Consider the following 25,020-nt stretch of genomic DNA (forward strand, 5'->3'; position numbering starts at 1 on the left):
TGTGACTCATCCATCGCAATGCTCTCTCCATTTGGCAGCAGTTTTGAATTCAGATCTTCTGGCCTGGCTGCCACCCAATGGCCCGGGGAACACTCTAGGGAGAGGGGTGTGTCTTTTCCAGCACTGGTTATGTCGGGTGGGTGGGTTCAGAGTGCAGGGAGGTGGGGCACGTAGTGCATAGCTACTGCCTCAAACCCTTTGAAGCTCTAGATCAGGCTGATCTTCTTCAGCAAGTCCTAACCAAGCACGGCTTCCCCAGGATGTCCAGCCACCACCCTCGGTTGATTTCATAATCATGCGGCTGACATTAGAAATCTAGGAGGCATCTTGTTTCACTCAAGGATGCTCAATGAGGTGTCACTGCATAGAAAGCAACTACTCGTGGGTCAGTAGGGGTAGGGGTAGGCCATGAACTTGGAAGTCAATCTGAGGGCATAAGGAACGGTCGATTCAGCCAGGTCTGAGGCAACTTCTGAGGATGGTATTGCAGGGAGTCGACTGCATTCTCAGAGCTCAAGTCCTGAAACACATCGCAGGTTCCCTCTGAGTGCTCCAGCTACTGTAACCACGTGGGTGGGGCCCTTGAACTGGAGGAGGCCTGATGACAGTTGTTTTTCTGCACCCGGGAAAGGTCTAATAATAGCATCACCTCTGTTAGCAAATACTTGAGAGATTTACCAAAAATGGGGCATTTGGCTGGGTTCTGAGACTATAAAAAGACTCATGAGAGTCTTATGATTTAAAAAAGAGATATTAGAAATACAGAAATAGAAGAAAAAAGAGTAATGCAAGGTCAAGTGCTAAATGAAGAGTCCCGGGAGCCAGCAGAGGAGATCAGCTTGATCCAGCCTTGATGAGTGGTGGGCCTAGATGAACGCAGCCTGGGGCACAGCTACCTGGGCAGAGGCACGGTGGTGGGCGAGGATGTGTCCACAAAGGCAGTGTGGGACAGGTGGTGGCCGGTCCTGCATCCAGGGTCAAGTCCTTCTTCAGCCACCTACTGGCTACCTCACCTTGCATAAGGAATGGACTTTCCAAATGTATTTTCCCATTCATAAAATGAGGACAGTTACTTACGACTACACTACAAGCTGTTTTATTAGGATTAAATAAATTATTTATGTATTCTTTCATTCAATATTCAGGAAGGCACTGGCATCTGCTTTACTCTGTCTGTGTTGTCACTTTGTCTAGTGTCTTCTCCTCTGTTCTCCTAACCTTATGTCTTTTAACTCCTTTGTTACTATTTAAGTGCTACTTTGGTGACAATGAGATAGATATGTGAGTTCAAACAGCCAAGCTCACTGAAATTCTCATGTCCTTTCTCTGCCCCAAAATATATACTACCTGGCCTTTTACAGATAAGAAGACTGCCAAACCTGGTCTACAATGCATGCCGATAATGATGAATAATATTATAAGGTATCATATAAACACTTTTCTGTATTTTAAACTTATTTCAATAGCATTGAAGATTTTAAATTATTTAGTTTCAGTGTCAAAGAGAATGCTATGGGTAAGAGATACCAATCTAGATGTGAGTTGTACCCTCTCTAGCAGGGAGATAAATATATGCATGAGAGAAATCTGACTTCTTCGCAGATTAAGTCAAGGAAATGTCATTGAGCAAGGCTTTTGTTTCTGGTGCTTTAATACAATGTTCCACTGCAAAGATCACCCTGCTAAAGATGCAAAGGCAGCTACATTGCTCATTGTTGGCTCATTAGGTCTTTACATTGTGCTTTCTAATTATTCCATGTTTTCCAAATGGAAATTTTCACCACCAAGATTGAACATAAAACATCTTTGAAAAGCAGTTCTTCACCATACTGCCAAAGTATTTTCCACCATGGAAAAAATCCTAGAAGGACATACCTACGATTTCTAACAGTAGTTAGATGGTAGGATTAAAAAGATGATTTTCTTTAGCTCTTTATCTATTTTCCAGTAAACAGATATACTTTCATAACTGTAAAAAGAAAATCCCTTCACTAGGATTTTGTTTCCACCAGAAAATGGATCAGACTTGGGCTACACTGTTATAATAGATTCCATTAACCTGTGACAGTTATTATCCCAGTGGGTAGACTTCTAGGGATATGGAATCAACTAGGTTTATTTCATTCATAAAATGATTTCAGGTGAGACTAGGCTCATAGGTCAAAATACTCAGAATACTAAGAACTGTACATGAAAATCATTGGTTGTAGAAAAATTGGCAATTTATCTCCCATTCTGGAGAAGCACGTCACACAGCACTGTCCTGGAGAAGTCATTATCAAGTCCCCTGCACTACCTCAAGCTTTCTTAGATGTGGGTCAGCAAAGAGGGGGACAGGTCACACAGCGCCCCTCACTGATGTTTTCCTACAGATAAAAAACCATGTGTAACAAGTGAGGGGTAGGGTTTGTGACATGAGTATTGGTTGAATTTAGGGGTAAAAGCCCTGAGAGACTTTAGAAGCAGTATTTTCTGGTGCTTCCCGCATTGACTTCTCAAGTATGAATGCATTCGCTGTCTTTGCAGAAGAGGCTACTGGGATGCAGGGGAGTACTCTGAGCAGAGGCCTCTGCCTCCACCCTAGCTGCTGGAGCCATGCACTCTACCCTACAGCCTCGCTCTTGCACTGTCTCCCACTTCTATGAATAACCATCATGAAGCTCATCTATTCAGAAATGGCTGAGTTGTCTTCAGTTTCCAGGAATTCTGTTTTCTTCAATATATGAAATATTAGAAAAGTATGTGCACATATTCCCCCCAAATGGTTAATATCCTCATCTTCCTGGTTTTCGTTTTGTTTTCCATGCTGAGCTTGAGATACAGTCTCTTTGTGGCAGCTCTGTGGATGCCCACACTTTCCTAGTGCGTCACAGGGCAATTAACTTTTCCTTTCCTTTCCTGATTACACAGGCTACTGCCTTAACCACAAGGGAAAGGTCTCCTGCAACGTCAGAGCCCACAGAGAGACCGATTCCGTGGCAAGCCCAAAGCTGCACATCAGTGACAGGCACATCATCGGCTAGGGCTCCTTCCCTCTTTCTGCATTGAACTCAGGCAAGAGCATTGCTCTCTGCCCAGCCCCAGGCCCTGAAGAGGGAGGAGGTCTAGACCCCACCCTGACAGCTCTGGCATGCCCACTCACATGGTAGGTTCTGTAGTCAGGAAGCCCCCTGTGGCTGGGCCCTGGGGGACTCTGACACTCAGCAGGTATCCCTCAAGGCATTGAGGGGCAGGTGTTAGACAGCTGGGTTGGGATAGAATCTCAGAAGCTGAGGCTGCTGGAAACCTAAATGTGACAGCTTGAATCCTGCCTGAGGGCCAACAGATCTCTTCACATCCATCTTGGGCTTGGTCAAGTCCCCAGGGGCTGAGGAGACCCTGCGTGCTTGCTTGCTTCTGCTTGGGAACCCCGTACAGGTAGTGGGAGGCTCCAGGAAGCCTCTTCTGTAGGACGAGAAGATGTCTGGGGAAGGTCATTCATCTGTGAAGGCAGTGACTTGCAACCTGGGAGGCCTATACTGGCGTAAGGCCTGACCCAGGCTGGATTCATGCCTGCACCCGTCTCTGCCCTGTTCCAAGGTTTGCATTCTGTCTAGCTCCAGGGCTGGGGACAAGTGCTGGACCCTGCCTTGGGAGAGCAGGAAGAGGCAGCTGGGACTCCCATGGATACTGGCCATTCACCAGGACCCTCCTTACTCTCCTGTGTCTTTGGACCCTCATCCCTCTGGAGACTGTCAGCCCCTTCTGTCTGGGGGAAGAGATGACCATTGGAGATTCAAAGAATGCACTGCCACAGAAACGATCTCAGGTGATGGGGTGTACAATCTGGATTTAAAAAGAGAGGGGGATTTTTCTCAACTCTGTAACTGGCTTATTGTACCTCACCCTTCATGTTGTATTGCAGTGATATTCTAAGCCAGTCTTTCTGACAGGAAGGAGTCCAGTGTCCCTGCATGAATCTTGCCCACAACAGCTCATTTTATGGCAAGTTATTTTTATTATTGTTGTTGTTTTCTGATCTCTGAGAAGGATGGAAAGGACTGTGATCAAAACTGGAAAAGATTCTTTTTTCTTCAGAAGTGAGCAGGCCCATCAGTCTGGGCACAGTCTCTTCTTAGCACCAGTGCATCAGTTCCCTGATGTCTGTGTTATTAGTAGAACACTTCGTGGGGGTCAGGAGAGCCTTCCCAGCTGGACTGATAAAGCGAAAGTGAATTCGAAACACATGGATGACATTTCCTTAAAAAATGTGCTTGAGTTCAAAAATTAATAATAGTAATGCTTGACTAAGAGCATTTGGGAATCTCTTAAGCCCCAAATGTTTAAAAAGTCAGTTTTGAATTTAGGTGGGTCTCCTTCTCCATTAGGGCATTATCATTTACATTAAAGTATTCAGACATAATGACAATACACTATTTTAATTTTTTGCTTTGGGAATTTCCTCATATTTTAGTGGTTTAAATTCTCAATTAGACCCTTTTATTTTTATGGTTACTGAATAACTTAAAGAAATAGAGTAATTCTTCTCGATGTTGCACATAAATTCAAAATATACATTAGGTCAAGGAATTCAAAGTCAAACATGAAGAAATTCCAAAAAATAATAACAAAGATTCTAAGTGTTTGATGTACGTTTGACATTTGAATTACTGAGCAGCTGTACAATATCAATACTGTAAGAATAAAAAAGATATCTATGTTGGTCTTGATTCTTTTACAGTAGACTCAACTATTGGTACAAGGTTGAAGATTTTGTCAAAACAAAAACAAAAACACAAGCAAATTAGCAAATAAAAAAACCCATGGTGTAATTGTATTTATGAACTGATGTGAACATAAAATAAAAATTCAATAGAAAGATGACAGGGATGTAGGATTAGACTTAATTTTCACATTTACATTATATTTAAGTATAGTCAAGATTATTTATAAATGAACCCATTAAAAAAATCATGCAGATTTAGTAGACAAAAGACAATCCAGAGTACAAGGATGTCAGAGCCCATAAAGAGGAAGGGCAAAAGGCTCGACCAGCCACCCCAGTGGGTGAGCTGACCCCATCACTGGACTCTAACCACTTTCAGTGTTTGGAGTCTGGGGAACATGTATCACCTACAACACGTGCTCACTCTATTTTAATTGTTTGCACATTTTAAGGGAAATGTAATCCACGTTTCTACCTCATTTACACTTAACTAAACGCCACTGAAGACACAGTTGATATTCAAGATATTTTGAGATTTTTTTTGAGGGGGGTTGGTACCGGGGATTGATCTCAGGGGCACTTGACCACTAAGCCATATCCTCAGCCCTATTTTTGTACTTTATTTAGAGACAGGGTCTCACTGAGTTGCTTAGTGCCTCGATGTTGCTGAGGCTGACTTTGAACTTGTGATCCTCCTGCCTCAGCCTCCTGAGCTGCTGGCATTATGGGCATGCACCAACATGCCTGGCAAGATTTTTAAAACTATCTTCCATGAGGAAATACTTGCTATGTTCATAATAAGTCAGAAGGATGCACAACATAAATTCAAACAGAGACTCAGGAGAAGGATCCCCTGGCTTCTAAGCCAATTGCCTTTTCTTAAAGCCTACATCCTGTGGGAAGAGTCAGAGGTGACTGGAACACAAATTCTGTGCCCCCAACAGATGACCAAAACTGGCATCTTCAATTGTCATTGAGGAAAAAAAAATCATCTTCTCAGTTAAAGAGGTGATCATTAAATGAGGAGTCAATAAATTAAACCATGAATTTATTGTGCAGAAGGAAATTCTTTCCTTACAACTGGAATTTTGTGGGACTTCTCACTCCTCCAGTACATAGTATATCTCAAACTTTAAGGTGCTATAAGTCATCAGGGGATCTTGTTAAGCTGTAGATGCTGATTCAATAAGTCAAGGAAGCCCTAAGAAATGGAGTTTCTAACAAGCACCAGAATGTTGTTGCTGGTCCATGGACCAAGCTTTGAGAAGCAAGGCTCTGTTGCTGTGTCTTTCAACCTTTGCTGATATTTTCGGCTGGATAATTCCTTGTTTGGGGAGGACAGTTCTGTGCACTGTAAGATATTTAGCAGCATCACCGGTTTTACCCACTAAGATGCCAGACATCCTCTGACCCTGAGACATTACCAAACTGGTGGTGGTGGTGGTGGTGGGGATTGTCCCTGGTTTAAAATCATTGCTCTGTTGTTTTATGTAATAGTTAGATATTTGTTGCCTCATGTAAACACCTCTTTCAATAAACTGGCTTAGCAAAATCACTTTCTTTCTACCCTCCCCTGGACAATTAGTGCACCCTAAGTATTAATTCCATAGCTGATATCATTTCCCTCTTCATTATGACCACTGGGATGCTCAGAAGTAAGGTTGCAAACCACATTTCGGAACTGTGAAAATTTTCAGGAATAAATTTCTGAAAAATAACTCAACTACTGGATTCATTTCATTTCCCTGTTTATTTTCCCCTCACATTGATTTTATTTTGTTATATATTTTGTATGCCACCTCATACACTGTTTGAAATGAGATTGGTTTCTCTTGAGCAAGGTAAACAAAACTATTAGAATAGAAAAAGTGAGGGCAGACACATGCATTAATTTGCTTGTCAGGGCTGGTTATTTGCTGTTTGATACGTATTAATTAATGAACCTAAGGAAATAGTGAGACAAGCCTCTAAGGTATTGAATACTCCCACCAGTTTCCTCCCAATGGGAGCAAAATGATGGATGCAGATGTCTGGGGAAGGACAGGAAACTATTAGGAAAGAAATGTTTGCAGGGGTGGGTTGTGTATATGTATATGTTTTAGAAATTTTTATACTAGAAATATAAAATTAGAAGTAAGTTTGCTTGAGGCTGATGAAAAATTTGGCCAAGTAACAATAGTTTGATATTTATGCCAGCTCTGGCATATGATATTTAGAATTAATTGCATTTAAAACACAAGGTCTTAAAAAGTGTAAAAGCCCTGTGGATTCTTGGAGTAAGTACCTATGCAGAAGGTCCATGGAGGAGCCAGCTAGATCAGAGCTGCTATGCAGCAGGCAGGAGATGGAGGGAGAAAGGCCACCTGGAGTTCCTTCGAAGGGCTCCCTGGGGCTTTGAAAGGAGCACAGCTTGAAAACCCACAGACCCTTAATACTCTTGGGAGAAAGGTGAGGAGGTGGTGGCCCAAGGAGATGAAGTAACTGTTCAAGGAGTCAGAATTGCCCTACAGCAGAGCTGGGTCTGGAATCCAATTTAGACAGGATGCTGGGGAGTGTGGAGTTACCACCTGGGTTCAGATTGCCGGAATCTCTATGACCGAAGCCAATTATTCCCATTAGGAAATTCCAAACCTTGCAGAAAATGTAGACATTAAAGTGTACAGGTTTCCTGGTTTCCCCTTCCCTCTCTTTTTCTCCTCCCTGGCACCGCAACCTGATTTTTTTTTTTTTTTTGCAGAAAAACAATGGTAGTAGTTTAATGTGTGTCCTTCTAGAACTTTCCTTGGTTCAAATCTCTCTCTCTCTCTCTCTCTCTCTCTCTCTCTCTCACACACACACACACACACACACACACATACACACTCTTCTTCGCTGGCTTTTTCTTTGATCATAGCACCTAATACTTTCTAACATTCACCTACATATTCATTCTATGTCTCTCCCGACCCTGAAGCAGGGTGAAGAGTCTGTTTTCATCACTGGAGTTTCCCGAGTACCTAGAAGGGTGCCGGCACGTCTAGACTCTCAAAAGTCCTTGGAAAATGAATGAGTGATGGCTCTGAGCAGTCGGGAGGCGGAACACAGAGATTTCTAGGCAGTGACACCATTCTGTGTACTACAGCAGTGAACATGCATCATGACATTTTTGACCAAACCCAAAGGAGGTACGATGGCGAGTGAGAACCCCAAGGTAGCCTGTGGACTTGGAGTGACAGTGATGTGCTGATGCAGTTTTGTTGGCTGGACAAATGTCTGTTGTGTGGGGAGATTGATGGTGGGGCGCTTGTCTATGTGGGGGAGAGGGTGTAAATGGGAATTCTCTGTGCTTTCCAGTCAGTTTTGCTCCGAATCTAAATAAAAATAAAGTTTATTACTTCAAAAGGAGAATGGTGGGCTGGGGATGTGGCTCAAGTGGTAGCATGCCCACCTAGCATGCGTGAGGCACTGGGTTCGATTCTCAGCACCACGTAAAAATAAAATAAAGATATTGTGTCCACCTAAAATTAAAGAAATATATATTTTTTTAAAGAGAATAGTTATCTCAGAATCTGTGTCTAGAACCAAACTCTTGGTTTCTGTCTCTGTACGTTCTCTCTCTAGTTGGAGCTGTCTCTGTAGGGAGGCTTCCACCCTTGATGAGCAGATTGGGCCCCCAGCACTGCTGACAGCTTTTCTTGGAAATGGACCAGACAGAACACTTCTCACTGGGTCACTGTCTCCAGCCCAGCCACCTGGGTCAGGTCCATTGCCATGCCTCATGGCTTTGTACCTGCCGTTCCTTTTGGCCCTTCTCATCCTGGTCCTCACTGCCAGATTGTCTTGGTGGAGAGCCCTTCCCCAGCTACTCGCCTGGCCAGCTGTCCCACCCCCGCCATCCCTCTGTCCCTGGCTGTTCTCTTTTGTAACCCCTCCACTATTTGACACTGTGCTGTGCATTTTCTTCTCTTATTCTTGGTTCTTCTCATCCCACAGAATGAGTTTCAAGTGCTCCTTGGGGGCCAGCTTTCAGTTCCTGGATGCGCTGTGCCCTTCCTATTTATGGGACCTGTGCAAGGCTCTTCTCTGACCCAGGGCTCTGCCCTACACCTCTCCCTATGATTCATGCCCCTGCTCTGGGGAAGGTCTGTTCTCCCTGACTGCCATGTGTAGGTCAGATCCCATGGGATGTGCCCTCATGGAACCGCACCCCATCCCTGTGGATAACTGATCTTTGTAACTACGCATCTTGTGCTGTGGTGACTCATGCCTTGCTCCACAGGGTCAGCTCCATGAAAGCAGAGACCATGCTACTTTGTGGACAGCCACCTCCCTGGCCCACAGCACAGTGCCTGGGTCACACCAGATTCTCAGCATGTAAATGAGCATGACACAACTTCCATCATCACAAATAGGTCTCCAGAGCACACCTAGAGGATATCAAAAGGAGCCTTCACTCACCAGGTTCTTAGTTTTGAGGAGGCAGGGCCCTTCGGGGGGCAGGTGGAGCCTTGCCTGTCCACCCTCACCAGGGCCTGTGTGTGCAGGTGCCAGAGGAACTGAAGACAAGGCCCTTGGGCCTTGAGACCCCGGAGTCTTTTAGGGTACACAGTCACCTGCTACTGTCACTACCAATGCAGGGGAGAAATCACTTCCTAGATCAGTGTTTTTTCAAACATCAAAACTTAAGTGATCATCTGTGAAAAGTCATTTCTACTTAAGCTTATAATTGAGAAATGGAACCACATGCTCAGAGCTTCTGAGATACCAGCTTTTGCAACTGCTTTTTTTCCCCTTTTGTACCAGGGATTGAACCCAGGAGCACTTAACCACTGAGCTACCTCCCCAGACTGTTTTATTTTTTGATTTTGAGACATGATCTCACTAAATTGCTTAGGGCCTTGCTCAGTTGCTGAGCCTGTTCTTGAACTTGGGATTCTTCTGCCTCAGCCTCCCGGTGCTGGGAGCAGAGACCGTGGCTATTTTGGTTCCCTAGGGCCTGTGCTGCATCTCATAATGGAAGGAAATGGAAACTTCACTTCACCGGGCCACAGCCTGTGGCAACAAGGACCTCAGTGGCTGGGGATCACGGTGTGCTGTGGAGCGGACGAGAACAAGGAATGACTGACGACAATCTGTGTGAGCTTCCTGCAGTGGACAAAAATACTGACTCCAGTTAGGAGAGTGTCTCACCACAAGACCTTTAATTTTAATTCATTTAGAAGAGTGCTAAGAATATGAAGTACGGCATAGCAATCCACCCCGTTCTGGCAAGCCCCTCCTTCTCCTTCTTTTAGTGTGGCTATCTTCAGGGTAAGACATCTTAGAAATCACCCCTTTATGCTTCTGCTCCATTTATGTATTTCTTTTGGCCTCTCACCCTCTGTTAGCAAGGTCCCTTTAGGTAGCAGAGGCATAGTCAAGACAGATACTGCTTTAGAAGAACTGACCACTTCAAGGTTTTGATGCCTCCTTGCATGAGCTGGAGGAGGACAGCCCCTCCTGGATTTTCACACAGGGTGCCTGAGTGTACCTGTGCTCACCAACTTGATTTTGGGATGTGTCCTAGGTGTTCAGCTCACTGGTAAGTACGTATCAGGTGACTTACGATGAGCTTCCCTCATCTGCTTTTTTCCTACCACACATATTCAGGTGCCAGGTATCTGCAAGTGGCCTGTGAGAGACATCCAGTTGCCATGGCTAATAGAACTCTCCAGATCCTTTTGAAAAGAACTCTATAAATTCCTCTAATGAGTTAATATCAGATTACTGCCCTCTGGGGTCTCAGGCAAGAGTAGGTGCAGGGTCAGGCACGTGACCACAAATCACTGATAAGGATGGAATGCATTTAAATCCACAACTTAACACGTCACAGAGTTCCAATACAAGACATCAGATAACTTTATTACCCATTAATTATACTTTCAAAAGTACCTTCTTAAAATTGAAAATAAAGTTTGATTTTCTTTGAACAAATAAGCAAAGAAAACTCTGCACCATGATATCTTACCCCCTTTAACTAAAACCTGCTCTTCAGAGAAATGGGAACTAGGGAGTAATCTAATCTGAGAAAAGCTCCAAAGCACCAAGAAGACTTTTCTGGAAAAAAAATTTCCCCAATTGAGTGTCATTCAAAAAGGGCCCAGTGGATCGCCTCAAAGAAACGGGGCTCTGGGGAAATTATAACTTCTTCTTATTGGCTATTTTTCCCCTCTAAAATTCTGTGAGAAAGCTGTCAAATTCTTCTCTGGCTTCAAATTTTGTAACTTTCTTCATAGAGAACTGATCTTAATTCTGTGATTAAATTAATACACTAAAAAATAAACCTCTCTGGAACCATTAAGTGGACAAGCAACATGATCATCCCCAGATCAGACCAGCTGTACCATAGGATGCAGGGACCAGGTGGGTAATGCCCCTTTGCCATCCCAGAACTGACGGGGACTCAACCACACACAAATTTTCAAAATGGGAGCTTCATTTGTAATTAAGCATGAAAACAGTTCTTGATATTTTTAACAAATTGTATCTTATTTTAAGAAAAATCAGTTCACATGACTGGATTAGAACAAGGACCAGCTTCCTAGCTTAAAAGTTAGCTTATGCAAGTGAGGCTTGCTGATCCCCTGAACAGATGGGATGTATTTTCACCCCATCAAGAAATACTTCAAAGCAAACCAAAGTAACATGGATGGGTTCTTATAAGACTTTATATCACCCTTTATAGAGCTCCAGCAATGGGCCAGATTTTCAAAGACTTATTTTAATATCATGTGGATTTTTTAGAAAATATTTTGTTCACATAAGTGAATACCTAATTCAAATGCCAATGACAGATGAACTCAATTCTTCCAGTCTCGTATATAAATATATCATTAGACCATGGTTTGCTTATGAACACCTGACTCTCAGTGGTTGGTGACCTGCACCCACAGCCTCCCCAGGCTCAGAACTGGGGTTCTGACCTGGGAAACACAGGCTCTTTCATACCCCCAAATGCTATTGCTGACCCCAGCTCAGTGAGGCCTGGGGCTTGACATCCTCTCCAAGCAAGATGATGGATATGCACTGACCCACTGTCTGTCCCCAGCTCGATCAATATCAGGCAACAACAGATGGCTGACTGGGGTTAAGAAAGCTATTTGTGGCCTTGGTCCACATCATACTGAATTCTGCTATGGAGACCCGTGAGGTTCCTAGTCTTTCAACATCATTTATTACTGAAGTATTAGGTTGAAACATACAAAATTGATGTTTTTATAAATCAAAAAATCAAATATCAGTTTTTTTCATATGAATCAAACTAATGCCAAAAGAATTTCTTTAAAAGATTTTTTTTTCTTACATTCTTAGGGAATGGGCTTAGGAACCCAGATTCAAAATTATTCTTCTGTGTTAACATTTTCTGCTGGCTATTGGTTTAACTTTAAATGTTGTAGAAGTGGTTTTTATACTTTTTTCATTTTGTTTCTTGATTCCTTTGCATAAGTCATGAAAAAAAGGTTAAGTAGATTTCTTTTCTATTGTTTAGCATAAACATTTCTAAGCCTGATTTTTTGTTCTGTAATTTTTTAAGGACAGAAATGCAATATTGTTGTACCAAATGATCTTAGAACAGCCAGCAAAACTATATCAGCCAGATGGCTGCTGGTGACTGCTGAGTGGTTTACACAATCTCTGAAACAATAACAACCTGTCCCCTGCAATCAGCAGGGTCCTTTCTTGGTGGATATATTAGCAGTGAGTCATATAAATCTTCCATCCCTCACACATATCCCTGTGCAAGGAATTTCCCAGGAAATTGCAGAAGTATGAATGAATTCCAAACTATCAATTTGAAACAATACACACTCAGTTCCAGGTCATCCCTGAAGGAAAACATCGCCATCAAAAGAAAACATCCCACTTTTCCCTTTAAGAGGATGGATTCGCTCAATATTTTGGAAAAAAAAATCCAAGTCACTTAGTTGACTTTTAAGACTAATTTTAACTCCTCAAATGATTCAAGGCCATAGGAAAGTGTGCTTTTGATCACCCAGGGCTTGCAGTAACTCTGAAAGGTTTCTTCCACCTTCTGTGGGTTAAAACTCACTGTAGAAAAACTTTCACACTTTAGGTTGAACTTCAACACATAACTAGTCAATGGAAATGCACCTCACTCTATTATCCCCAGAGTGTGTGTTAGATACACAGATCATCTGCAGAACAAAATGAACCACAGTGGAGTTATTCATTGTGCTTCTGAGGGAGGTATGGCCCCAGGTCCCAGTCTACTCTGCCCTGTGATTCCCGGCCAGCTCACACCCACTCACAAGCCCTTACCCTGAGATCCCCTTTAACCATCTTCACTCTGATCTCCAAGAGCTCAGGAGGATGGTTTCTATTCGGTGTCTTGAGTAGTAGATGAATGAAGGAAATGCAAGGAAAATCTGGAGCTCACGCTCAGGGCTGTGCACAGCTTCCCTGCACCCACAACGTGGGATTCTGCAGCCCGGCCCTACCCAGAGCCTGCTTTAAGGCCATAGACTCTTTCATAGGGTTTTTCTGTACGCTGGGAACAGGAAGCCACACACAATGTGTCACAAAGATATGCAAAAAGTTGTATCTATGTAGGTTCAAATGGGAATCAACAAGATGGAAAAAAGTAATTAAAACAATGAAAGGAGTTTTCCAAATGATCAATTTTGCAGAAAACCCATAAAAGGCTCTGGCAATTTGTGCGATTGGAGGTTTCTGTCTGCTTTCCAGTGACTCCTGACCTTTCTGAGGTTTGGGCAGTTCAGAGCACTCACCTTCTATGGTGCACTGGTCAGGGACTGGAATCTTTCTTGCGATTTCTGTGGCGTAGGCCTTCACTTTACCCAGGTTCTCCTTCAGATGCAGGTAGAGCTTGTCTTGGTATTCCTCAGGACTCCTGGTTGTCTCTGAAGTCTCCTCCTGGAAGTCCTCCTTAACCATTTCTGGCAAATCCTCAGGTGCTATGTGTATAATACTTGGGTGTGAAGCTGAGGAATTTCTTGGCTGTGACCTGACGGTGTCCATCTTCGGGGGCGACCTGCCACATTCATGGCTGAAGGGGGCTATTTCTGAAAGGGAGAGGCTGCTGAGCATCCCTGCAGGCTCCTCTCCTTCCCCGTCATCTGAACTCACACCCCTGGTGAGCGCAGTGTGGAAAGCCAAGCTTTTTGATCTAGGATATAAAAGTTAAAATGGTCAAAGAAGTTGAGTTGCCACTCTTGGGCAAGGTAAAGAACAACTCTGGGGCAAAAAGTAGCGCCCTCTGGAGTGTGGACAGTGAACAGGCTTGGAAAACCACAGGCATCAGGTTATGTAATCAATTTTGCCTCTGAAAATCTAAGCTAGCTCCAAACACTAAGGTTTAAAAATCAATTTCATGGCAAAAGTGGGTGGAAAATGGTGGACTTTCATGCTTTTATTCATCTCTACTGTCACTTTTGATTTTTCACCAGAAATCAAGAGAAGCCACTGACAGCTGTTCTCAGTGTGGCAAATCTATATTAAAAAGTGTTTTAAGAAGATAAACCATAGGCACAGTAGGCCAGGGTCCTCCCCATCACCGGCAGACACCCGCTGGAGCCCAGCCTCCAGCACCAGGACTGCCTCTTCTGACCAGCAGACTACCGTAGGAGGTCAGACCTGGACCAGATATGTCCTCACTGACTTGCATGGGACCCAGGTCCAGGGTAGGTCCAAGTTCGTCGTCTCCCCCCCCACCCCCCCTACACACACACCTGGGAGCCCAAGCCTAACCCACTTCCATCGTGGGACACTGCAGTCATTGCCATAGCCTTCCCCACACAGTAGCCCCTAACTTTTTGACGACAGACAGGGCCTGGAAGCAGCTGCATCTCAGAGCAGGCAGCCCAAAGGTACTGTGAGGCCCACCCTTTCAGCCCCATCTCTGTAAGACATCGCTTCCATCTTGGGGCACCTTAACTATTACCTCGAGTTACCTCAGCTATTGCTGCCACCACCTTTAGTAGCAGTAGCATACACTGAGGGACACCAGCAGGACCTGGAAGCCCAACATCAAGGTGAGGTACAGACAACTGGCACAGGTATTACAAGAATATAGGGTAGAAACTGTAATATCTCAGACCCATGCTACAAGAAAGGAAGACACATAGACAACATGAAAAAACAAGGGAGGAAAGTGCCCCAAACAAACCAGGACACTACAATAAGAGAACCATGGACAGTGACGTTGATGAAATGTCAGAGAAGGAGTTCAGAGGGTTCATAATTAAAATGATCTGTGACTTAAAGAATGACCCAAATGAGCAAATACAGGCAAAAACTGATCATTCCAACAATGAGATAAGAGAGCAAATACAGGTAGCAAAAGATTACTTCAAGAAAGAGATAGAGACTCTAAAAAAAACCAAAAAAAACCCCAGAAATCCTTGAAATGAAGGATACAATAAATCAAATAAAAAACTCAATAGAAAGCATAACCAACAGACTAGATCGCTTGGAAGAAAGAACGTCAGATAATGAAGACAAAGTATATAATCTGGAAAATAAAGTTGATCACACAGTGAAGATAGTTAGAAACTATGAACAGAACATCCAAGAATTATGGGACAGCATCAAAAAACCAAATCCAAGAGTTATTAAGGTAGAGAAAGGCACAGAGATTCAAACCAAAGGAATGTACAATCTCTTCAATGAGATAATAGCATAAAATTTCCCAACCATGAAGAATGAATTGGAAAACCAAATACAAGAAACTTACAGGACACCAATATACAAAATTACAACAGATCTACACCAAGGCACATTATAATGAAAATGCCTAGCATACAGAATAAGGATAGAATCTTAAAAGCTGCAAGAGAGGGGAATCAGATCACATATAGGGGGAGATAAATTCATATCTCAGCAGATTTTTCAACCCAGACCCTCAAGGCCAGAAGATCATGGAACAACATATACCGAGCTCTGAAAGAATATTGATGCCAACAAAGAATCTTATATCCAGCAAAATTGAGCTTTAGATTTGATGATGAAATAAAAACCTTCCATGATCAACAAAAGTTAAAAGAATTTACAACTAGAAAGTCTGCACTACAGAACATCCTCAGCAAAATATTCCATGAAAAGGGAATGAAAAACAATGATGAAAATCAGCAGAGGGCGGGATTACACTAAAAAATCTAATCACAGAAGAACCCAAGTCATGTTATATACCAAAAATAAACAGAAATTGGCTGGGAATACATATCGTGTCTCAATAATAACCCTAAATGTTAATGGCCTAAACTTAGCAATCAAAAAACATAGATTAGCAGATTGGATCAAAAAAAAAAAAAAAAAGAGACACAACAATATTCTGTCTCAAAGAGACTCATCTCATAGGAAAAGACATCCATAGATTGAAGGGAAAAATCATACCACTCATATGGACTGTGAAAGCAAGCAGGGGTTTCCATCCTTATATCAAATAAAGTACACTTCAAGCTAAAATTAATCAAAAAGGATAAAGAAGGACACTACATACTACTCAAGGGAACCATACACCAACAAGACTTAACAATTATAAATATATATACCCCAAACAATGGAGCATCTACGTTCATCAAACAAACTCTTCTCAAGTTCAAGAGTCAAACAGACCACAACACAATAATTTTGAGTGACTTTAACACACCTCTTTCACCACTGAATAGATCTTCCAAACAAAAGCTGAACAAAGAAACTATAGAACACAATAATACAATCAATAACTTAGACTTAACTGACATATATAGAATATTTCATCCTTCAATGAGCAAATACACTTTCTTCTCAGCAGCACATGGATCCTTCTCTAAAATAGACCATATACTATGCCACAAAGTAGCTCTTAGCAAATACAAAAAGTAGAGATACTATCCTACATTCTATCAGATGAAAATGGAATAAAATAAGAAATCAATGATAAAATAAGAAATAAAAGCTACCCTAGGGCTGGGGCTGTAGCTCAGTGGTAGAGCGCCCTCCTTACACGTATGAGGCACTGGGTTTGATCCTCAGCACCACATAAAAATAAATAAAGATATTGTGTCCAACTACAAGTAGAAAATACTTTAAAAAAAGCTACTCTAACACCTGGAGACTAAATGATATGCTACTGAATGAACAAGGGTTTGCAGAAGACATCAAGGAGGTGATTAAAAAATTTTTGAGGTGAATGAGAAACCAGATACAACTTATTGAAATCTCTGGGAAACTATGAAGGTAGTTCTAAGAGGAAAGTTCATTGCATGGAGTTCATTCCTTAAAAGCAGAAAAAGTCAACAAATAAATGACTTAACATTACATCTCAAAGCCTTAGAAAAAGAAGAACAAATCTATACCAAAAGCAGAAGAAAGGAAATAATCAAAATCAGAGCTGAGATCAATAAAATTGAAAAAATTGATAAAACAAAAAGTTGGTTCTTTGAAAATAAATAAAATTGACAAACCTTTAGTCATGGTAATGAAGAGGAGAGAGAAAACTCAAATTACTAACATATGGGATGAAAAAGGAAATATCATGTCAGACATTACAGAAATACAGAAGATAATTGGAAATTATTTTGAAAACTGTACTCCAATAAAATAGAAAATATTGAAGGCATTGACAAATTTCTAGAGTCATATGATATGCCCAAATTGAATCAGGATGATATACACAATTTAAACAGATTAATTTCAAGCAAGGAAATAGAAGACATCATCAGAAGCCCATCAACCAAGAAAAGCCCAGGACCAGATGGATACACAGCTGAGTTCTACAAGACATTTAAAGAAGAACTAATATCAATTCTCTTCAGTTTATTTCAGGAAATAGAAAAAGAGGCAGCACTTTCAAACTAATTCTATGAGGCCAATATCACCCTGATTCCCAAACCAGGCAAAGATACATCAAAGAAAGAAAACTTCAGGCCAATATCTCTAATGAACATAGATGCAAAAATTCTCAATAAAATTCTGGCAAATAGAATACAAAAACATATCAAAAAGATCATGCACCATGATCAAGTGGGATTCATCCCAGGGATGCAAGTTTGGTTCAACATATGGAAATCAATAAATGTAATTCATCACATCAGTAGACTTAAAGATAAGAATTATATGATCATCTCAATAGATGCAGAAAAAGCATTTGACAAAATACAGCACCCCTTCATGTTCAAAACACTAGAAAGACTAGGGATAACAGGAACATACCTCAACATCATAAAGGCTACTTATGCTAAGCCCCAGGCCAACATCATTCTAAATGGAGAAAAATTGAAGGCATTCCCTCTAAAAAAAAACTGGAACAAGCCAGGGATGCACTCTTTCACCACTTCTATTTATCATAGTTCTTGAAAAACTGGCCAGAGCAATTAGACAGACAAAAAGAAATTAAAGGGATACACATAAGAAAAGAAGAACTCAAATTGGCACTATTTGCTGATGATATGATTCTATACCTAGAAGACCAAAAAAGTTCCACCAGAAAACTTCTAGAATTAGCAAATGAATTCATCAATGTAGCAGGAAATAAAATTATTACCCTAAATCAAATGCATTTCTGTATATCAGTGACAAATCCTCAGATAGAGAAATGAGGAAAAGTACCCCATTTACAACAGCTGCAAAAATTAAAAATAAATAAATAAAATACTTGGGAATCAACTTAATAAAAGAGGTGAAAGATCTATATAATGAAAACTACAGAACCTTAAAGAAAGAAATCAAAGAAGACCTTAGAAGATGGAAAGATCTACCTTGCTCTTGGATAGGCAGAAATAATATTATCAAAATGACCAATCTACCAAAAGCACTATACAGATTTAATGCAATTCTGATCAAAATCCCAATGACATTCCTCATAGAAACAGAAAAGGCAGTCATGAAGTTCATCTGTAAAAATAAGAGACCCAGAATAGCTAAAGCAATCCTTAGCACGAAGAGTGAAGTAGGTGGCATCACTATACCAGACCTTAAACTATACTACAGAGCAATAATAACAAAAACAGCATGGTATTGGCACCAAAGCAGACTGGTAGACCAATGGTACAGAATAGAGGACACAGAGACTAACCCACAAAATTGCAATTATCTTTTTTTTTTAAATAAATCTTTTTTTTTAGAGAGAGAGAGAGGGAGAGAGAGGGAGGGAGGGAGGGAGAGAGAGAGAGAGAGAGAGAGAGAGAGAGAGAGAGAATTTCAATATTTATTTTTCAGTTTTTGGCGTACACAACATCTTTGTTTGTATGTGGTGCTGAGGCTCGAACCCGGGCCACACGCATGCCAGGCGAGCATGCTACTGCTTGAGCCACATCCCCAGCCCCTACAATTATCTTATATTAGACAAAGGTGCCAAAAACATGCATTGGAGAAAAGATAGCCTCTTTAACAAATGGTGCTTAGAAAACTGGAAATCCATATGCAACAAAGAGAAATTAAGCCCCTATCTCTCACCATGCACAAAACTCAACTCAAAATAGATCAATGATCTAGAAATAAAACCAGAGACACTGCTTCTATAGAAGAAAAAGTAGGCCCTAATCTCCATCATGTGGGATTAGGCCCCAACTTCCTTAAAGACTCTTTTGCACAAAAATTAAAATCAAGAATCAATAAATGGGATGGATTCAAACTGAAAAGTTTCTTCTCAGTAAAAGAAACAATCTGTGAGGTGAATGGAGAGCCTACATCTTGGGAGCAATTTTTTACCCCTCACACATCAGATAGAGCATTAATCTCTAGGTATATAAAGAACTCAAAAAGCTTAAATACTAAAAAACCCCCCAAAACAAAAAACAAACCAAATAACCCAATCAATAAATGGGCCAAGGACCTGAACAGACGTTTCTCAGAAGAGCACAATCAATCAGTCAACAATATATGAAAAAATGTTCATCATCACTAGCAATTAGAGAAATGCAAATCAAAACCACTCTAAAATTTCATCTCACACCAGTCAGAACGGCATTTTCCATAGAGATTCCTTGGAAAATTGGGAACAGAACCACCATTTGATCCAGCTGTTCCTCTCCCTGGTCTATACCCAAAGAACTTAAAAACAGCATACTACAGGGACACAGCCACATCAATGTTTATAGCAGCACAATTCACAATAGCTAAACTGTGGGACCAACCTAGATGCCCTTCAGTAGATGAATGGATAAAAAATGTGGCATATATACACAATGGAATATTACTCAGCAATAAAAGAGAAGAAAATCATGGCATTTGCAGGTAAATGGATGGAGGTAGAGAAGATAATGCTAAGTGAAGTTAGCCAATCCTAAAAAATCAAATGCAGAATGTTTTCTCTGATATAAGGAGGCTGATTCATAGTGGGGTACAGAGGGGGAGCATGGGAGGAATAGACAAACTTTAGATAGGATAGAGGGTTGGGAGGGAAAGGGAGGAGGCATGGGATTAGAAATGATGGTGGAATGTGATGGACATCATTATCCAATGTACATGTATGAAGACATGAATTAGTTTGAATATACTTTGTATTCAACCTGAGATATAATAAATTTGTGCTCTATATGTGTAATAAGAATTGTAATGCATTCCGCTGTCATATATAAATTAAAAAAATTAATTAAAAAATTCAACTATAAAAATAAACAAACCATAGGTTTTTCTTCCATTGATTTTGCTCAATTAAAATAGTGAGCCTCCTGAATACTGAGGCCACTGTGGATAATATGCATTCGTGAGAGGACAGAACTTTGTGTGGCTATAGGTCAAAGAGACATAAAAGTACCCCGAACAGCATAAAGAGGTAACCCATACCAAACATGAGGTGTACACTTAGAAACTAACCAAATGAAATTTTTACCTATTAAATCTGATGTTTTTTCTTTCTTCCTTAGAAACTTGGCCCAAACTGTGTCTTCTGATGGAGCCAAGGGCACTACCTTCAGCAAGCTTTTTGTCTTCAAAAGCCTGGATTTTAACTTGGAGTTTGTCCTGGTCTTCGTTTCCAGGTCCCATGAGCTTGGCTTCTCCGGGTTTCTCAGGGAACCCATTTTCAGTGCTGGTTTTTCTGCTAAAGGAACAGAAACCATTGCATTAGATGTTGGTCAGCTGTGCCCTTCCCAACAGTGATCCCCTCTGTCTAACAGCCTCTTATTCAGAACTGAAAACTTTGCTGGATCATTTTTTTTCATTAGTCATTTATCAAATATTTATTAAATTCCTATTATGGTTCTAGGTCTTTGAAATTGCTTCTAGAGAGCTTATTCTTCAGGAAGTTTAGAAACATCAGTGATGGTGTCAACTCTGTATTAGAAATGCTTCTTGAAGGATTCAGAGAACAAAACGCAGTTTTTTTTTTTTTTTTTTTTTTAATGGGCATCTCCCATGAATAGAAATTCTCCAAAAGTAAGGCTTTTGTATGAAATTCATGCCAGGAATTGTCGTGGAAATTCCCATGTGCCAACATGTTTGTACTAAAATTGGTAGAATGAGAAAATTTCATCTAGGCTCCTTAAACTCACGGCTTTGTTAATCTTCTGGAAAGTAATGTAACTCTTTCACCTTCTAAGCTAGAAAAGTCTCTCTGGATTTTATGATGTGAAGAAATGGGGATTTTCCCATGATGACATTAACAGTTCCAAATGCGTCTTACAGCAGAGTTCATAAACCACTCTGTGGGTCATTAAAATTGCCTCCTTGAAGCGGGGTCACATGTGTGTGACTTGGAGCCCTCTGAGGGCTAAACACACCTTAGCTGGACAGAAAGAGCCTGCAAACTAGCTACAGAAACAAGTCTCTGCTCTCTGCTGCTCTGAGCAGAGACTAACCCTTTTACCTGTCTCTTAACATTGAGCCTGCCTGGAGCTGTGGCCTGGAGCTGCTTCAAGTTTTATTGAAGGATCAACTGTCAATCAGAACACATGAGTTCATTCTTTCCTTACAAGAGCAAGGGTCAAGTCAGCAGCCTTTGTTCTCCACACCTCTGACACCACATATGCAGAGCCCAGAGGTGGGCTGATAGTGCCCACCTGAAGTCTTGCCTGGCCTGTGAGGTCACCTGCTATAGAAGTGCCCAGGGCTGCAGCCACCAGTGCTCTCAGGGCACACAGAAGCATTGCTTCAGAGAGTACAGGCGTCTTAGGAGTAGTGATCCCGAGACAAAGACCAGACATTTGTTTAATTTTTCACCTAATAAACCCTAGCAATGCATTCAGCAAGATGGCCTGAAGTCTTCCTTGGTTTGTCTGTTTGCATTTATTTGATTCTCTAGTACTTTTCCTAGATGTTGAGAAAAGAGGACCCCAGAATTATAGAGACATCCTAACTTTTTCAAATATGGTTATTTTTTTTCCTAAGGGCAAAGTACACCTGGCATAGTACCTGTGAGGTGAGAAAGAAACTTTTTTTTTTTTTTTTAACAGCACTGCTGATTAGGGAAAGCTAAAGCAGAAGACACATGGCAGATGGAAAGTTCTGAGAGCTTCTGCCCAGAGGCTTCCAGGAGCTGGACCTCTACTCCTACTGTAAATGAAACCAAGGCAGTGCCATCTGTGGATGGTATGGTACAAACCATGGTGATTACCTAGGCTGATTTTTAAAAGGTCAATGAATCCTCTTAAGAAATTTGGGAGCAAGTTATTTATTTTTTGTATATGTTAGTCCATAAATAGTCACCAAATATATTTTTCTGATTCCTAGGAAGTTATTTCAAAATGAAAAGAGATTCCTTAGCTATGATCATTAAAACTGAAAAATTTGTAAAGCACACAGTATATCTTAATGGTTCTATGTCAGATATTAAGCATTATATGATCTGTGGTATAATAATATACATGATTTTACATACTATATTTCATTTCAAAACGCATAAATTTTTAGAGCAATAATTTCTCATGAATTTATGATCCTTTTCTTTATCCATAAAGCTCTGGGCTATAACAACAATATAATAATTTCATTGTCTTCCAAAAAATTTCAAATTTTGTATGATTATAGTAAATGTCCCAATATAATTTAATTTTATAATCTTTTAACAAAATTTAAAAAAGTTTCTGCACTGAGGATGTAACTTGGGGTAGAGCACATGCTTGGCACGCATGAGGCCTTGGGTTCAGTCTCTAGTGCTTTTTATCCATAACAATTTCACCACCTGTGATGGGGTAATGATCACCTGTACTTGACCCAGAGGCTGCTGGGAATATCAAATACTGGGTCAGCATGAGGCACACAACATGCCTGGGATGGATTTTAACACTGTTGTTGGCTGTTTTTATGACATCAGACCCTCAAGAACTTCATAAGTCATGTGTTAATATGAGCAGAAAACATCAGTGGTCCCTAACAGGTGTGACTCCATACCTGGGAGGGAACTGATGACCCTGGAAAATGCCTGCATGAGGCTTTGGGGAGAATGTCACTGGGTCCCCTTCCCTGCCTGCATCTCTTCTTATCAGGTGCTGGTTACCAAGAGCTGGAGCCTATGCTAGTCAGATGCTAGTAGCTGGGAGCAGCCTCCCTTCATCCTCAATTGCCTGTTAGCTTCCTTCTGAGCAGATTTGGGGCACCAGAGAAGTTATAGGTTATCTCTAGGCACACACTGACCCCTTGAGGGACAGGGGGTTGCCTCCAGAGTACAGCTAGAGTGAAATACAAAACACATAGTCACCTCTGGGCATCAGGCAAAGAATAAATATGCTTAAATGTATTTCTTCATCTTAAAATATTTATTGTATGTATTACTGTATCTATTTATTTATATTTATTTTTGTAAAATAAAAATACATGTATCTTAATACTTTTGTCATATTTATATGTATATATGCATTTTATGGTTTATTAATATTCATTAATATTTTGAAACATACTAAAATATACTATACTAAAATCATTATACTTTACTAAAATATTCTTAAAAAATTATTTATTCTTTATCTGAAATTCAGGTGTGCTCTCTATATATTTATTAAATCTGGCAGTGCCATACTGAAGAAAACCCTTGGGACCTGGTGGGCAGAGCCCTGTGCTACTCATTGTGTCTACTAGTCTCTGCACAGTGCTTGCCACACACAGCTAGCCACCTGAATGTTTGTGGAGTAAGGCATCTGAAGCCACATTTGCTGAGGTCTACCAGATGCCCTGCCTCCTGGGGTCTACCAGATGCCCGAAGGCTTGGGCCACCTCTCTTGGCCTATCTGGGATGAAGGGCAGCACACTATATTCTGGTAAATATAAAATGAGAGAAGTAGGAGGAGGGGAGAGGAATCTGCAAGGGAGCAAATAAGAAAAAGGAGAAAGAGCTGTAAAGTGTGAGAAGCAACCTCTGCCTGGAGCTGGGTGCCTTTGGGCAGGGCTGGCACAGGGCTCTCCTACACACACCGTCCTGCGGTGGTCATGCAGAGTCTGTGGTGCCCAGAGGCCAGGAAAAGGGGTGGTACTGAGGAGTGGCCCAGGCAAGATGGTTGAGGAGGACTTTCTGCCACAGACCCTTAATCCACTAAGGCCTGGCCCAGGGCTTTGCAGCGGGGAGGTAGGACACATTTTGATGCCAGTAGGTTGGAAGGTCAGGAAATGTTGGATAAAAGAATTGGGCTCATAATAAACATTTCCAGCTCCTTCCTTCTCCCTTTTAATATATAATATAAAAATAAAGGAAAGGAGAATTTCTTCAAAAAACAAAGGCCTTCCTTGGAGCTAAACAAACATGCAGCACAAAACTGGACGTGAAGGTGCCTGTGTTGCTGGATCCCTGCCCTGCGGGTACTGGCTTGGGAGCCCAGGGCCTGAAGGTGGGGCTTATGCAGGGGGTTGTTATTTCTTTTCCATTTGTCACTTTTAACTCCAGAAGTAATTTTACAGAAATCGTTGCCAGCATTCTATAATCCCTTAAATATTAACTTGGCCTTAACTCAACACGCCACATTACAAGAGGCTCCGATGATTTCCAGTCTGAACAGTTTTCAGTCTCTCTTGCCAAAGTAAAGTTTTTAAAAGTACCTCTAGGGATGCCCAGGGGGAGGCCTAATTACCTCCCTCTTGTGTGAGCTTCGACTCCCCTAAGAAACAAATTGGCCCTTGGGCAGCTCGCTGCTCTCACTAAGCAGGGAGATGAGACTAAAAAGCTGGCAGGGGTGGAGAGATTGGCAGCCTCTCTTCCTGGCTCCTTTAATCAAAGAAAAATAATATTAGTTAATGTTTGACAATCTTGGCTTATGATCCATGTCCAGGATGTGCACTCCTGCAGAGCTGAGCTTGTTAGAGAAGTAGGAGAACACAATGGACCGAATCCACACTGCAGGCCTAAATTCTTAGGATGTTATTTTCCTTGCTCTTCAGCAGTTTCTTGGGTCATCGGTCATCCTAAGAGT

General features: G+C 41.3%; 1 protein-coding gene across 8 annotated transcripts in view; it reads right to left on the reverse strand.

Annotated features, from left to right (window-relative positions):
• The window catches only part of Veph1 (ventricular zone expressed PH domain containing 1), a 251,557-nt gene that overhangs the window by 93,869 nt on the left and 132,668 nt on the right, over window positions 1-25,020 (reverse strand). For 7 of the 8 annotated variants that reach the window (XM_046431368.2, XM_058574933.1, XM_046431366.2 and 4 more), the window contains 2 exons: window positions 20,517-20,726; window positions 13,474-13,871 (listed from right to left, as the gene is read on the reverse strand). In XM_046431368.2, the coding sequence (XP_046287324.1) occupies window positions 13,474-13,871; window positions 20,517-20,726 (608 nt within the window). The remainder of the gene's footprint in view (window positions 1-13,473; window positions 13,872-20,516; window positions 20,727-25,020) is intronic. The other variant, XM_046431367.2, reaches the window with a different exon arrangement.

This window comes from Marmota monax, unplaced genomic scaffold, assembly GCF_021218885.2.
Source record: "Marmota monax isolate L192 unplaced genomic scaffold, Marmota_monax_Labrador192_F-V1.1 WCK01_AAM20220418_F8-fsc00022, whole genome shotgun sequence".
Lineage (NCBI taxonomy): Eukaryota > Metazoa > Chordata > Mammalia > Rodentia > Sciuridae > Marmota > Marmota monax.